The sequence below is a fragment of the Motacilla alba genome, chromosome 1 (assembly GCF_015832195.1).
Source record: "Motacilla alba alba isolate MOTALB_02 chromosome 1, Motacilla_alba_V1.0_pri, whole genome shotgun sequence".
Classification (NCBI taxonomy): Eukaryota; Metazoa; Chordata; class Aves; order Passeriformes; family Motacillidae; genus Motacilla; species Motacilla alba.
In genome coordinates, this window is record NC_052016.1 from 52,129,246 (window position 1) to 52,143,721 (window position 14,476).

The 14,476-nt window shown below is 38.8% G+C and overlaps 1 protein-coding gene across 3 annotated transcripts in view; it reads left to right on the forward strand.

Moving 5' to 3' along the window:
- ZC3H12C (zinc finger CCCH-type containing 12C) overlaps positions 1-14,476 on the forward strand; it is a 42,278-nt gene that overhangs the window by 14,688 nt on the left and 13,114 nt on the right. For 2 of the 3 annotated variants that reach the window (XM_038137257.1, XM_038137249.1), the window contains exon 2: positions 5,590-6,356. The exons of the other annotated variant lie outside the window; for it this stretch is intronic. In XM_038137257.1, the coding sequence (XP_037993185.1) occupies positions 5,662-6,356 (695 nt within the window). In that variant the 5' untranslated portion in view covers positions 5,590-5,661. The remainder of the gene's footprint in view (positions 1-5,589; positions 6,357-14,476) is intronic. 3 annotated transcript variants of the gene reach the window in all.

Sequence of the window (14,476 nt, forward strand, 5' to 3'; positions counted from 1 at the left end):
TCTGGCTCTCATACAGCAGCTGCCTGCTAGTCTCTTTTGTATGGCCTATTGTTGCTGCACACCCCTCGTTAATACACATGCTGCCCGGGGCAGACCCTGAGAATGACATCAACTTGCTTATCTTAGAAACCTCCGAACCTGATGCAGGATGGGGAGGTTGCCTTGCATCTGCCCAGCCAACTAATTGTGAGCTCTGCCGGTCGTGATTGGCTCCGCGGCCGCTCAGTAGTAGGTTAAGCAAAGACATCGCGGGTCCATCTGTTCGTCCATTCATTGTTCTGCTTGCTTGCCTGAAGTCTGCAGCTGAAATCGTGTTAAGGAGTTGCTTCTGGAACAGCTAAGAGAAACCAATGTCTGTGTGTTTTCCAGCCAACGTAAGTATGGGGGCTTCTCTCTGCACAAACGGGATGGTTCACCTTTCTGGTGTTGCAGCCTTATCAGTTTGCATTTGGACAACGAGCTAGCCTGTGTGTCAGCTGAGATCTGCACACTTTGGGTGTCTCTTGGAAAAAGAGGGATAGAAAAACAGTTACGTGCTAAGATTAAGTATATTAAAGAGCATTGACTCACACTGCATTCTATTAAGGAATTTTTGAAAGCATCAGTAATGGTGCATTTCCCAGAATTTGAAGATGGTAGGAGTAGCCATCAACAGAATGAATTCTCTAGCCCAATCAGGAGAAGGAGAGGTTTCAGCTTCTAAGTTACAGGTATTTACCCTTTTTTGCAAATAAGCTGCGATTTAAATTGTGACTAGTAGAAAAAGCTCTTAGAAAGAAAATCAGAATTAGACACCTTTTCCATTATATCACACCTTGGGTGAAATTTGCCATGTTTGTGGAAGTAGGAAGAACTCCATTATAGGCTATCTGAAGAGACTGACATGTAAGATTGAGCATGAGGGTGCTCTCAGATAGGAATGTGTTACAGTCAAAGGTTTTGAGTTTTTAAAACCAGTTACCAGTGTGTCAGATCTAGTCCGTCTGTTTTTATAAAGTTTCTAATCTGTTTTGTTTTATATTTTTGAGTTCAAATGTTAGGCTGAAGAACAAGCACTATGTGCTCGCCCATGAGCCTATGTTCCAAGGATCCTGTAAAAAAAAAAAGTTCAAAACAAAGACCTTCATATATCAGTTGAGAGGGAAAGAGAGCATATAAAAGGGTTAAAAAGAGGTTTGCATTTCTACCACATGCCCTATTGTGTGAACATATGCATGAGTCTATTGAAAGTTTTCAGAAGATGGGCAGGCCACCAGTTGCTGGTCTCCTGCAGTTCCAGTAGACATCTGTTGCCCCAGAGCATTAACCAATCTGTTCAATGGGACATCCCTCCTTTGTTGGATAGAATGATGCAGACAACAGCACTCGCTCAAATACAATGGTAATTAAATACATAGAAACTACAGCAGTAGGTATTTATTACATATTCATTATTTTATTTGCATTGTTGCAGTATCTTTATCATTTGGATAACGGATACGTTCTTTTTTTTCTCTTTTCTGATCAACTCTGCACTTCTGTTTGTGACAAGCAGTGAGTGTTTCAACAAAATTATTTCAATATTTTACATTTTGTGTTTAGAAGACTTAGAAAAATTCTACCTGTGTGAAAACATGTTGAACTCTTTCCTTGTAGACCGTGTCTTCAGAAACTTGTTGATGGTCTTTTGAGAATACACATTTTCTGTTACACTGTGCCACATGACACTCCTTTACTCTGTTATTTTCCTCTGTGAACTATATTGCATTAAATGACTTCTTTTATGCTCAACAGTAAGTGGAAAGTATTCTGAATACACAGTAAAAGATTAGGTGATCTACTAGCCCATGTCCCTTTGAGAAATATTTCTGTTTTGTGTGGAGGAACCAATGGGCTGATTGTTGTTACTGGTTAATGGAAAATAGTGTCAGCCTCTAAGAAATGGTAAAATATTATACTTCTACAATGAAGTGCTCATCTGGATTGTTATATTTATACCTGATAAATGTATGTGCAGTACTTAAAGCCTTTAACAGTGAACACAGTGTGAGATACTGTTGTTTCAAACAGGCTACAGTTTAAAACTTATGTTATCATAGGTATGTCTAAATTGGGAGTTACCCATTTTATTAACCTTTTAATAAATACATATTCTTTTACTGAGCTGTGGTGAGCATAACCAAAAGGGGAAGACTTTCATGACTGAAATTTTTTGGATGATTTTTGTTTGTTTATCTTTCATTTAAGTCAGAATTCATGGGAGATGCTTTTCTTAGCTGTATTGCATTGTATCAGTCAGTGTACTTTAAAACCATATGTGTGTAATAAAAGCTCCTTGTGAATAAAGGAATTTTTAGCTACTGTTGCTCCTTAGTTAAATGTGACCTTTTCTGGTTTTCATGAGCTTCGTTGTCCTGTATATAGGTACACTGGTGTTTATTTGGAATACAAATTCATTCAAATTGACTGCCTGGCATGTTGCTCTTCACTAACCAAACCAAGACAAAATAATCAGCAGCATTCAACAGTGACATCTGATTTTCATGGTTCTAGTCAGTTAATCTCATAAAGGACATCATGATGGGAGCTCCAAAGTGTAATGTTTCTAAAACATGCTACTGACCACAAATACAATATACAAAGTTTCCAGGCTTTGTAAAAATAAATGTAATTTGCATGCAGGGTTTAGGCCAAATGCCAGAAATAGTGTACTGCTTATGCAAAACTATTTCAGAAATATTTAGCTTTGGATTTACTGTACAAATACAATTTTAACTATGCTTTTAAAGCAATAGTATAATGACTATATATTATCTGTGGGAGATGTTAAAGCTGCTGCTTTTATTATTCTGTTCTTTAAATAGTTTCTGAAAAACAGTAGAGTTCTTTGCAAAACAAGCAATTATGTATTGAAGCATGATGGAGATTGACAGGAAAATTAAAGCAGATAGATGTGAGGCTGATTATGTATATATTCCTAACAATGGACCAAGCTCAGGCTACAGTCATTTTTCATATGCAGTTGATGTGCAAATCATCTAAAGTACGTTTCATATAATGCCTGATCTTCAGACACATTCATATGCTAGTGACCTCTTTGAATCGCACTGGAGGGTGTTATGATTGTAGTTGCTGTAAAGCACTTAAACTTCAAGAAAGAAGTGCATGGAGAATGACTTAAGTATTATTTTAACTAACACTAAAAAAAAAAAAAAAAAAAATCCTCTTTCTAATCTATGCACTTCAGGCGTTTGGTATTTGATGCTGTTAATATGCAAACTCTTCTTCCCCCCCTTCCAAAAAAACCCTCCCTTCACTTTTAGTTCAATACTAAAATGACATTTCACAGTACACGGATTTAGGCAGTGACCCATTATCTCCCTGTATTCTGCAGCAGCGGTACATGAGCCAGCTCAACTTTTCAGTCCAGCTTAAAAGTATTGCCCATTAACTAGACTTCCTCGAGTCAGAGCAGATTGTGGGGTTGGTGGAACAATGATGTCGGGGCTTCCAGATTGGTTTGGCAGCTGCATTGTTCTCCGAGGGGAAACCAGACGCACTTAAGTCCCGCTCTCTTTCATGGGCTTTTGTTCATACCAAATTATTCTTTGGCTGTGCTAGTATTCATGATGGTATGTTAAAGGAGTGCATCCTAGCAACTAGAGGCTGGTTGCTAGGCAGCCTGGCTTCCAATAGGGGCTGCTTGTTTGCGATTTGTTTTAATTTTTGTGTGTGCGTGTGTCAGTCCTGTGAAGGCCACAGTGCTGGTTTTTTAACTGTATCTTTTTACTGGAATATTATGATTTGTTACTACCTCTGTGCTATCAAGTGTATTATCTTAGTTAATAAATCACCGTGTGAAAAGGTCCATTTCCTAAATTCTTGTTGTGTTTAATCTCTGGGTTGCTAGAAATCCTAAAGCTTTGCGTTAAGAGAAGGCAATACTCATTAATACACTGGCTAAGAATTACAGCCCTACTGTCTTGTAACAAGATAAGCTCTAAGTAAAACTTTGTTTTCTTCCTTATTGGTGTTGCTGGGATTAAGGTGCTGGAGATGAAAGCACTGATGACAGATAGGATTTATTTATGTTAACTAGAAATGTTCAGATAAAGTGAGATTTTTGTGCCCCATAACCAGAACCCTCTACCACAGTGGTGATGTCTTGGCACTCCCTGCATGTAGAATCTATTTTTACTGAGCCATGGATTGGACTGTTTGTTTGATTCTCTCTAATCTTAAACCTGGATTAATTTTTCTGGTGCACACTCTCATATCTTTATCACAAGAAGGGGGAAGTACACTGTATATTAAAAATACTGTGTCAATATTAAATGCTCACCTGTCAGGAGATGGGAGAGTTAGTATACTTGCTGACAGAAATTTTAAGTTCAAGTTAAGTCCTTTGTCTCTATATCTTGCTTTATATTCTGCCTTACAAGATGGTAGTGTGAAAGAACTCTTTGTTTCATAGTCTTTCCTTAATTTAAATTCTTCTTTTTCATGGTAACCTTGCAGTACAATTGGTCCATATGGTCCATTTTTATTTATGAGAAATAATTTATGTTTTATTTTCTTTATTGAAGCAGTTAGCAAAGATTGCTGTTTCAAAGAACAAAGTAAGGGAAAGAGGTAGCAATCTGCCTTTAAATGTAGGTTGTTGAAGTAATGTTTGTGATGAAATGGGTAACTAACTTCTGTAAAAGTACTGCTATGCAAAATTCCTCAAGAAAATCTGATATGGAGAGTATAAGAAGTCCAGAAAACTGCAACTTCTTTCTTCCATTCTTCCTAAATGACTCATATCTATAAATGTATAGTTTTGATTTATCAAAAGGCTTGCAAAAATCTAACACAGGAGCTGAAAACAGCTTTAATTTTGTTGCCTTGTTGGCTTGATGAATGGTCTGTTGGAATTAGTGCAAAGACTTCCATTGGCTTTATTGGCCATTAGATCAATCCACGTCCCTAAATGCTGTATGCGTTAGTAGTACAACACTGTTGAGAGCAATTAGTCTTTCCTGACTTAATTATCACTTTGTAAGGGAATTCAGAAATAGTTTGAGTATATTCAGTTGAGCTGATAATGTCTTTCAGGGCCAGTAAGTTTTTATTTAATCATGTTTTCTGTTACTAATAAGCCAGAGAATCTAGCACTGTGCTAATTTCTTTCTGTTCAACATACTGTAAGGTATTTCATTTGAAAACCTTTTCTAGTGTATTTTATAGGGTTTTTTTGTTGTTGTTGTTACAGCATAGTCTTTTGCTAGAAGCAGTATCTCATTGTTTTTAGTTACTTTACTCCTGTCTCTACATTACAGTAGGTAAACTTGGAATCTTTGGTTTCATATTCTTTCATAAATCCATTTCTAGAAATGTATAAGTAAAAACATTTGATACATTCAGAAGACAGGTGGTTAGTTATTTATCCACTTAGCTATAGATATTCCTTAGGAAGAATTTTTTCCACAAAAAGCCTTCCATGTTTAAAAAAAGAAAGAAGTTCTATTTCTCAGCTGCAAGAGAATAAATGCAGTTCTGAGGAAGCAGCAAGAAAATAGAAAAAAGTAATGCATGTAACCAGTTGCAACATTTTTGTTTTCTCTTTAGGAATACGGAACACTTTATATTCAGGAATACAAGAAAAACAGCAAAGTGGAGTCAAGTGCATGCAGCAGCTTCATGGGCTTGAAGGATCATCTGGGGCATGACTTAGGCCACCTTTATGTGGGGAGCACTGGCACACAAATAAATGCAATTGTACCTTGGTCGATGGCGGAGAAGCCAACGATGGATAAGGTTAATTCTAGGAAAGAAGACAGAGAAAAGGAGACATCTGAAGAGACTTCTGGAAGCTCCAGCTGTGACTCCGAAGAAAGCACAAATTCTGATAATGATTCAGAGAGACTGAATAATTCTGCATCGGAGTCACATTTATTGCCTAAGACTCATCGACAGCTGTGCCGATCTCCTTGCTTAGAGCCTCATATACTAAAAAGAAATGAAATCTTGCAAGACCTTAGGATAGAAGAGGCTCAGATAGTACCTAAGGAAGTCAAAAAGCCTCCTGATGTGGTGAAAGAATATCAAACCAAACTGGAGTTTGCACTTAAGTTGGGTTACTCTGAAGAGCAGGTTCAGCTTGTACTAAATAAACTTGGTACTGATGCTTTAATAAATGATATTTTGGGAGAACTTGTCAAACTTGGGAATAAAACTGAGACTGATCAGACTGTAACTAATGCTAACACTAGTGTAATGCGTGAAGCGTCTTCCATAGAGTCTCAGAGGTCAGAGTCTCCACTGCAGGAGGATGTGACAGAGGATGGAGACAACCTGAGGCCAATAGTTATTGATGGCAGCAATGTTGCAATGAGGTATGTGACCATGAAGGTTTTGCTTTTCTATTTAAATGGAAACAGAAGATTCTTGCCCATCAGTTCAAGTGCTGATGTTTGGTGTGACTGCCTTAAACTGTATGCAGGGTCTACTTTAAGTGTCTTTGACAACCACGCAGTGTGCTGATACTGTAATCAGGCTACAGGTCTGTAGGACTTCAGTAGTGTACTGCTCACTGTTAGAACAACCAGAGGTTTATGCCATTGTCCCTTTGTAGGCAGACAGCAAATCTCTCCTTCTCACTACCACTCTAGTCCTTATTTTTTGGTAGTCACCATTGCTACAGGCAATTGCTGGATGGAGTTATGTACAGAAAGTTACAGCAAATGTAAGATTCCTTAAGATTATAAAATAATTATGTAGAATTAAGCAGCTTAAGGGATACTTCTTAGTCGGCTAATCTGTGAGAATTTATCTGCCCATAACATTGGTCTTGGTTGTCAGTCTTGGAGTTAGGTTTTATTGCCATTAATTGTTGAGATTAGTGTGTGAAAGATGACTTTCGCTTACATGCCCACGGATAGCACGTTTACCTGCAGTGTTCACTGATACTGACACAGGCATCTGGGTGCATAAGAACAAACTTGCTTGTGAAGGCAAGAGGTTCATGCTTCATTGGTGATTAAAGGGAGAAGGAAATGACAGAGAGACATGCTGAGAGATTAGGTTTTTATGGCAATATAAATGATTAAATGATAAATTGATTCATAACTGTTTCAGTAAATCGTAAGGATTATCTGATTACTAACAGCAAGGTTGAGGAAGTCAGTTTTGGTTTTCTGGTGACTTGATGTGGTTTTCATTACCTTATAAATAAATAAAAGTTAATACAAGACTTTCCGGGGCTAAAGCAAACCCGTGGCATTTCCATGGGACTTATTTTTAGCTTTTAATCAAGTAAATTCCCTTTAAGTGAAGCTTTTTAAAATGAAATTAAAATATACCATTTATTTATGCCAATACAATGGGTTTTGGTTTTTTTAAGTAGAGGAGTTAGCACATAAGGCAAGGATATTACTATTTTAATATGGTATATTCTTGTGAGTTCTTTTTGCTGGACATGTCATTCCTTTATCTCTTGATTCAACTTGAGCTGTAGAGGAGGCAAGTCCAGTTTAACAAACAGGATTGTGGCACTCAAACAGGAAGGTTTCCAGTGACCTCTAAAATGGGTTTTTATTGTACTTCACATAAATCCAAAATGGTTGTGTGTTAGCTAGTTAGCATGGCTCAGACTTGGTGGGTGAGCCATGGTTCAACTTACGTTCAACTTCTCCTACAAACTGTACTGAACGCATTCCAGAATTAGCTCCAAATCTGTAATTTTTCCTTTTTGTTTATTCAGCTATTAGCATAAATATTTAGGATCTGCCTTCATATGTTCAATTTACTTTCTTGATCTCCTGCATCAAATGAATCAACTATGAATGTATGTGATGCATGCTGCAGGATCTTAATAAATAGATTAACTCTATTCATAGAATGGTTGTTCTGTATCCAAGAATCAAATTAACAGGTCTTTACTTCTTTTCTACCAAATGTAATCACAGAATCATTCTATTTGAAAGGGCCTTTGGAGATCCATACACAGAGCTGTGTCATTTCAAGGCCATGTCCAGTTGGGTTTTAAATGTCTCTAAGGAGATGGAGACTCGATGTGTTCTCTGGGCCAGTGTTTGAATGCCCTTATTGTAAGAAAGTTTCCTTATTTTATGTTAAAGCAACATTTCTTGTATTCTATTTTGTGTCCATTGCCTCTTGTTCTGCCACAGGACACCAGTGAGAAATCAGTTTCTGTTCCTTTTATTTGTTCGCATAGGTGTTTAGACACATCGATAAGATCTTCCCAAGCCCTCTCCTCTCTAGGCTACACAGTCCTAGTCTCTCAGCCCCTCCTCCTTGTATGAAAGGTGCTCCAGTCCCTTGATTAATTTTGTTGTGCTTCACTGGCCTTTCTCCAGTGTTGTCTATGTCTGTCTTGTATGGGGGAGCCCAGCATTCCATATGCATGAGTGGAGAAGGATCCCCTCCCTCGACCTGCTGGCAGTGCTTTTCCTAATGCAGCCCATGATGCTGTTGGCCTTCTGTGCTGGAAATCCACATTGGTTCCTCATGATCAGCTTGGCGTTCACCAGAACCCCAATGTCCTTCACTTCAGAGTTGCTTTCCAGGTGATCAGCCCCCAGCCTGTAGTGATGATTAATGTTAGACCTCCGCATCTGGAGGACTGACATTTCCCTCAGTTGGATTTGCTGAGGTACATGTTGGCCTGTTGCTCTACCCTGACCAGGGTCCCTCTGAATGAGTACACCCATCTGGTGTTCTCCTCCCAGCTGAAAATCCTCTGCAAACTTTCTGAGGGTGGACACTGCTCTATTATCTAGGTCATTATGAAGATGTTAAGCAATGCATTCCCCTGTGTCAGTCCCTGGAGTACACAGATACTGATTCAACTGGACTTTATGCCACTAATCACCTTTGAGTGCAGCAGTTCAGTCAAATTTCAGTCCATCTCTGCCTTCTAACCTTGCCCCTACTTCCCTAATTTGTCAGTGAGGCTGTGGTGAGAGAAGGCTGCTACAAGACCAGTTTATTATTTACCTGATTATTGTGTGCTTTGTTAAAGTCACAATAAACAGTGTGTCCACTGCTCTCCTCATCCACTGAACAAGTCACCTCACCATAAAAGGCTGTGAGGCTGCTTAAGGATATTTCTTCTTCATAAATCCATGCTGACTGTTCTCAGTCACCTTCATCCAATCTACACACAGAAATGGTTTGCAGGACAATTTGCTCCATCACCTTTGCAAGGATCAGGGTGAGGTTGACCAGCTTTGCAGGTCCCTGAATTACCCTTCTTTCCCCCCTTTAAAATGAAAGGGATATTTGCCCTTTTCTACACATTAGGATTATCCCAAATCACCACAACCTTTGAAAAATTGCCAAGAGAGGCCATACAATGTCATTAGCCAGCTCCCTTAACACCCATCAGCCAGGGTGCAGCAGCCTGGCAATATGCCATTTCAGTGTTCCCAAAAGTCAGCTGTGGGAAAGCCTTGTCCTGTTCCTTTTGCCCAGCTTCCTGCACATTGCTGTGGGCCAGTCTTGAGCTTGGATGCGTGATCCTTGAAAAATCCACCATCTCTCCTGTGCACTCTTCTCTGCATAGGATTCTCCTCAGTAGGCCCAAATCTGCTCTCCAGAATTCTGATCTCATAATCCTGCTTTTTGCCTTGCTCTTTCTTTACAGGATCTGCCTCTCATGGTCACTGCAGCAAAGACTGCCCCTCACCTTCCCATCTCAGTCTCCTTCTCCCTTGTTTCTAGGTATGAGGCCCAGCTGGTGCACTTGTTAGGTACTCAGTCACCCATGTTAAGAAGTTACCACAAAAGCACTCCAGAAACTTCCTGGATTACTGATGCCTTGCTGTGTTGGTCAGAACAAAAGCGTCTTTGCCAACTGGCCGGTTGGTCCAGTGCATCCCACCTTTTTCTAGAAATCAGTCCTTGATTAGGAAAGCCAGTCTCATGTATGTAAAAGATGAGTCTAAGCTGCTGATGCCACTTGTGCAACCAGTTGTTTGCCCACAGGATCTGTCCTTTCCCCTTCAAGAAAATAGGTACTAGTAACTAAGCACTTCAAACACTGGAAAGATTTCAGCTTTTACATGCAGGAGAGACAGGAGTTCACTTGTAGTTCAGTCATCTTCAGATTTCTGTATGTGAATGTCCAGGGTCCTGTTATGTGTAGCTATAAATTGTCACAGTTCTGTCTTTACTCTTCCAAGCTGTGGCCAATGAGTTCACTCTGGAATTGCTAAAGGGAAATGGGTGTGTGCCATAAGCAAGACTGTAGATAGCTTCCAAGAACACCTCTCAAAAGACTTTCTCACACATTTTCACAGGAATGGTTAAACTGTGATCTGTGTTCTTACTCCCATATTGTTGTAATGCACATACTTGATGATAACACTTACTATTAGAATTATTCTAGATAAGAGCTACTAATTTTCATTTAAAGGATGTATTTGACGGGAAGGGAAAGTTTTACAGAGAAGTTGAGGTGACTGATGTCCAATAATTCAAGTAGGATGAGACAGCTGTCCTCTTCTGGAAGGATCAAACACTGTGCTACCTGGTGCCTCCATTCCATGACTAATTAAGGCTGTAGTTTCACAAAACGTCCGGTGAGTGACACAGAGTGATTTACTTTTAGGCTTGCCTCTGTCCCACTGCCAGGGATGCTTTCATATCTGCATCTCATCTAGTGACTCGGTGGCTGCAAAATGAGTTGATTCACCTTCCTAATTCGGAGAGCAGGGGGAATCAGAAAGGATTATTTTTCCATTAGACATGTTAACATAACCCAATGTTTTTGTCATTGGGAGAACAACTTGATCTGACACAAAGGAGGAAGGATATGTCTGATTATGTGACTGGATGTTCATATTTATGGAACTGGTTGCATCTAATGAACTGATGGATTCATGAATTCCTTTTGAGCAGCACAGAAAAAGGCTTGGGTCAGAACAACTTATTCTGGCAAGCCAGAGCCTGCATGTATGCCAGTCGTCTGGTGACTACTCCTATTACAGACAAGCTGTTTTAGCAAACTGTAGATTCAGAAAAACCAACAGTCTTTTTTTTCTGCCTTTTGGAAACATTTGGAAAGCTTTCCTTAAACTTTCATATGACACTGCTTGTCATTTGTGCATTAAACTGTAAATGAGTCATCAAATGCATCTTGTGTATATCAAGTTTAACGCTACAATATGGTCTAAATAATATGAATTGGTTGAAGTTTTAAAAACAAAGAAAACACCCTCTTTCAACTGAATAGCAGAAAGGAGGCTTTTGCAAGCTATGACTTGAAGAATTGCTATTTAGCTTCCTATAGGATATTTCAAGTCTGGTCTTGTTTTGTTGTTCTACCTTTCTTGGTGTTGACTTAATCTTTTTTTCAGAAGAGGAAAGATACCCACAGTTTAAGCAAGCCTTAAACATCAAGGTTTTTTGTTAGAAGGCTCTTATAGATGAGACTGATTTTTCTGTGTATCTAAACTTAAAATCAGAGCTGAACAACAAATTAGATAATCCCCTATAGCTATTGTGGACCTTGATAGTTTTCACTGGGTCTCCTGGGTGCCTTCTGACTTTCTTTTCTGACTATGAAAAGAATGTTTCAAATACATATAAAAATTTATGCTGAAAACTTATTGGCAGAAAATAAGTTTGCTTTGCCTACAGAGAGTGCAACATGAAGATAACACTGATGTAAAATTATTTGATTACTTGCTTTATTATTAGTTTTAGACAAAAACTTTAGAAGTTTATGGGCAAATGAATCAAAGTATTTTGATCATGTTGTTTTGATTTGCAGATTGAAATCAATTGATCTTGTTTTGGTCAATTAGATTCCTCTGAAAACTTTACCCTTGGGATTCTCAGGCCATGGAGGTGATGCACTTCAGCTTCCCTTTCTGGAAAACCTTGGCCTGTGTATTTAAGTGGTCCTTCATTGTGCATCAATGCGCAAGGGAAAACACAGCGTGAGATAAATAGTGTACTAATTTTTGTTTTGTTGGGAAGAGGAAAATACTGATTTAGGAGTTGGTTTTTAGTAAATACATTCCCAGGATTAAGACAGATATTTTACGATTTTCTTCTAGCTTTCATGCCCAGCCATCCTGCCAGCTGTGGATGTTGTAGGTGCTTGGTGGCACCAGAAACATACACCCAGGCCTGACAGTCAAGGGCAGAGCCTCAATGCCGTTCAGGAGTGGCATTCAACTGGAGAAAGTGTCACTGGGGTGTCTAACCAGTGTTAGACATCTCTGTTCAGACAACTGAGCCTTGGTCCTGGGTGTTAACCCTGAGGTTGTAGTAAAAGGTTCACTGATACCCTACTGACACAGAAGGTTCTCCACAACTGCATCCTTTGTGTCAGGATGATGGCTCCGTTGTCTTATCTATGCCACATGGAGTTTTCATGGGACCATTTAATTGCTAATTTATTTTAACAAACTAACAGTGTAGCTGCATTTGCTTCTTCTCAGATTGTGTTGCTGAGTTTGATTGATGTGGTTGTATCTTGGTACCTTGATTCAGACATTCATCTTTCAGTACCATTATCTATCTATTTTTTTTGGTTTATTTTGAGAAGTCACTATAAAGAATAGATAAAAATATTTTTCCAGCAAGTAACAATCACATGGATAGGAGCTTGTCACTGGCAGCTTTGAGTGTAGCTTCTCTTTGCCTGTTTTGACCTCGAGTGCTGAGTGTGTGGCTCGTGCTCCGACAGAGACCCACGTGCAGTTCTGGCTGGAGACAGTGCCTGCTGCTCTCAGAGAGTGCTCCAGCATTGGAAGTGCTACAGGCAAAAGGTATCTTGAAATACGTGACAGCTTCCAAGGCTTTTTTCTTTAAAACACCTCAAAGTAATTTGAGCTAATGCAAAAAGAAACAACATTTGGCACCTGTTCTGCTTCATGTCAGCACCAAAATATACATATATAGAGGGAACAAATGCAGGACTGATAGAAGGCTCAGGTTAATGAGAAATGGTTTGGGACAAATGATTCATGTGATTAGGGAATTAGTAGAGCTTAAAAAAAAAAGTAATTAAAAGGGGATGAGGCTAGTTACAAAACCAGGCTGCCAGGGTTGTGAGTCACCGATATGATACAGGATGGAAATTCTTCTCTGTCTGTGCTATGGACTGAACACTCTTCCTCCCATGATCTGATAGAAGAGAATAGTTTGGTAACTCTGTAATAACCTGTAATGGGCACGTATGTGTTTTAGTTTTGTTCTTGCATTTAGTCAATCTGCTTTTACATGGTAGGTGTGTGGATGTGTCCAGATTTCAGTTGTATAAAAACCTGTATGCAGCAGATGTTATTGTAGACCTCGCCTCTTGTCTTCAATGTGCGTGTTTTCTGTAGCTTTCAGAACCTGAGTTTTGGTTTGGGTGTTGTATTGGAGGACTCCAGAAGGTTTGCAAGTATTCTAAATTGTCTTTTAAGTGTGTATACCACAAGTCTTTCCATGACAGTCATTAGGAAATCTAATTTGGGGTCTAGGAAGGTAACAGAGAAAATGAAAGTGAAGTGTTCTCATCAGAAGTTTTAAACTTTTTACTACTTCTCCTAGCTTAGAAAATGCTTGATTGATTTTTTTTCCCCTCAGGAGACATGCTACTTTATTTTCTTTCATTTAAAAATAAAATTACAACTATCAGCAGACCAAATATAAACATGATGGTAATAAGAATCGTTCACACATGATATGAAAAAGAAATAGGTACTTCTAAAGGACTATACTTTATCTTGCAACTGAGAGTAGTAGATGCAACATAGTCATCAAACAGAACCAAAGTTCTATAAACCAGTGTCTCACCCAGGGCTACAGCTTTCAACCTGACTGGTCTGAGCTTTCTCATATTCCTAATGATTGGAAAGAGATTTTTAAAAGGAAATTTCTTGACAAAGAAGTACAAACATTTCTCATCTTTTTCACAACTAAGAAGAAAAAGAAATCAGAAGCAGCAGCATGATTTCAGTCTTTTCACCATATGACGTGTCATAAAGCTGATGAAGCACAAAGATCACAAAATGAAGAGCATCAAATCTGCCTAACAACAAAACAAAAGAACAAATTTTAATTGCACATCTCTTTCACAGACTTTCTCACTAATGATTTCAATTCCTTGGAATTTGTATCCACTCAGATCCGAGCTTAAGCATATGTCTGAAAAGGAGCAGAAAAAAGAGAGAAGATTTATACAAGTTATAAATTCACTTGCTTAGCAGTGCAGAATAGCTGATACGCATTGTAATGCATTCTCCACTTCTGTTTCATACAGTTTAAGGATATTTAAAATTTCTATTCTGGATGAAAGAACTTTAATAGTCTGCACTATGCAATAGAAAACTAAGGAGCTGAACTGCCTGGTCCTCCCTTTGCCTTTAAAAGCATGGCCTGAACTACAACCTGATGGAAAGCAATAGGCAAGAACGTCCTTTGTTTTCCAAGAGTCCAGGATTTTTTTCCTGAAATTATTTCTCATATTTGCAGAAAGAAACATAGTGCTGCT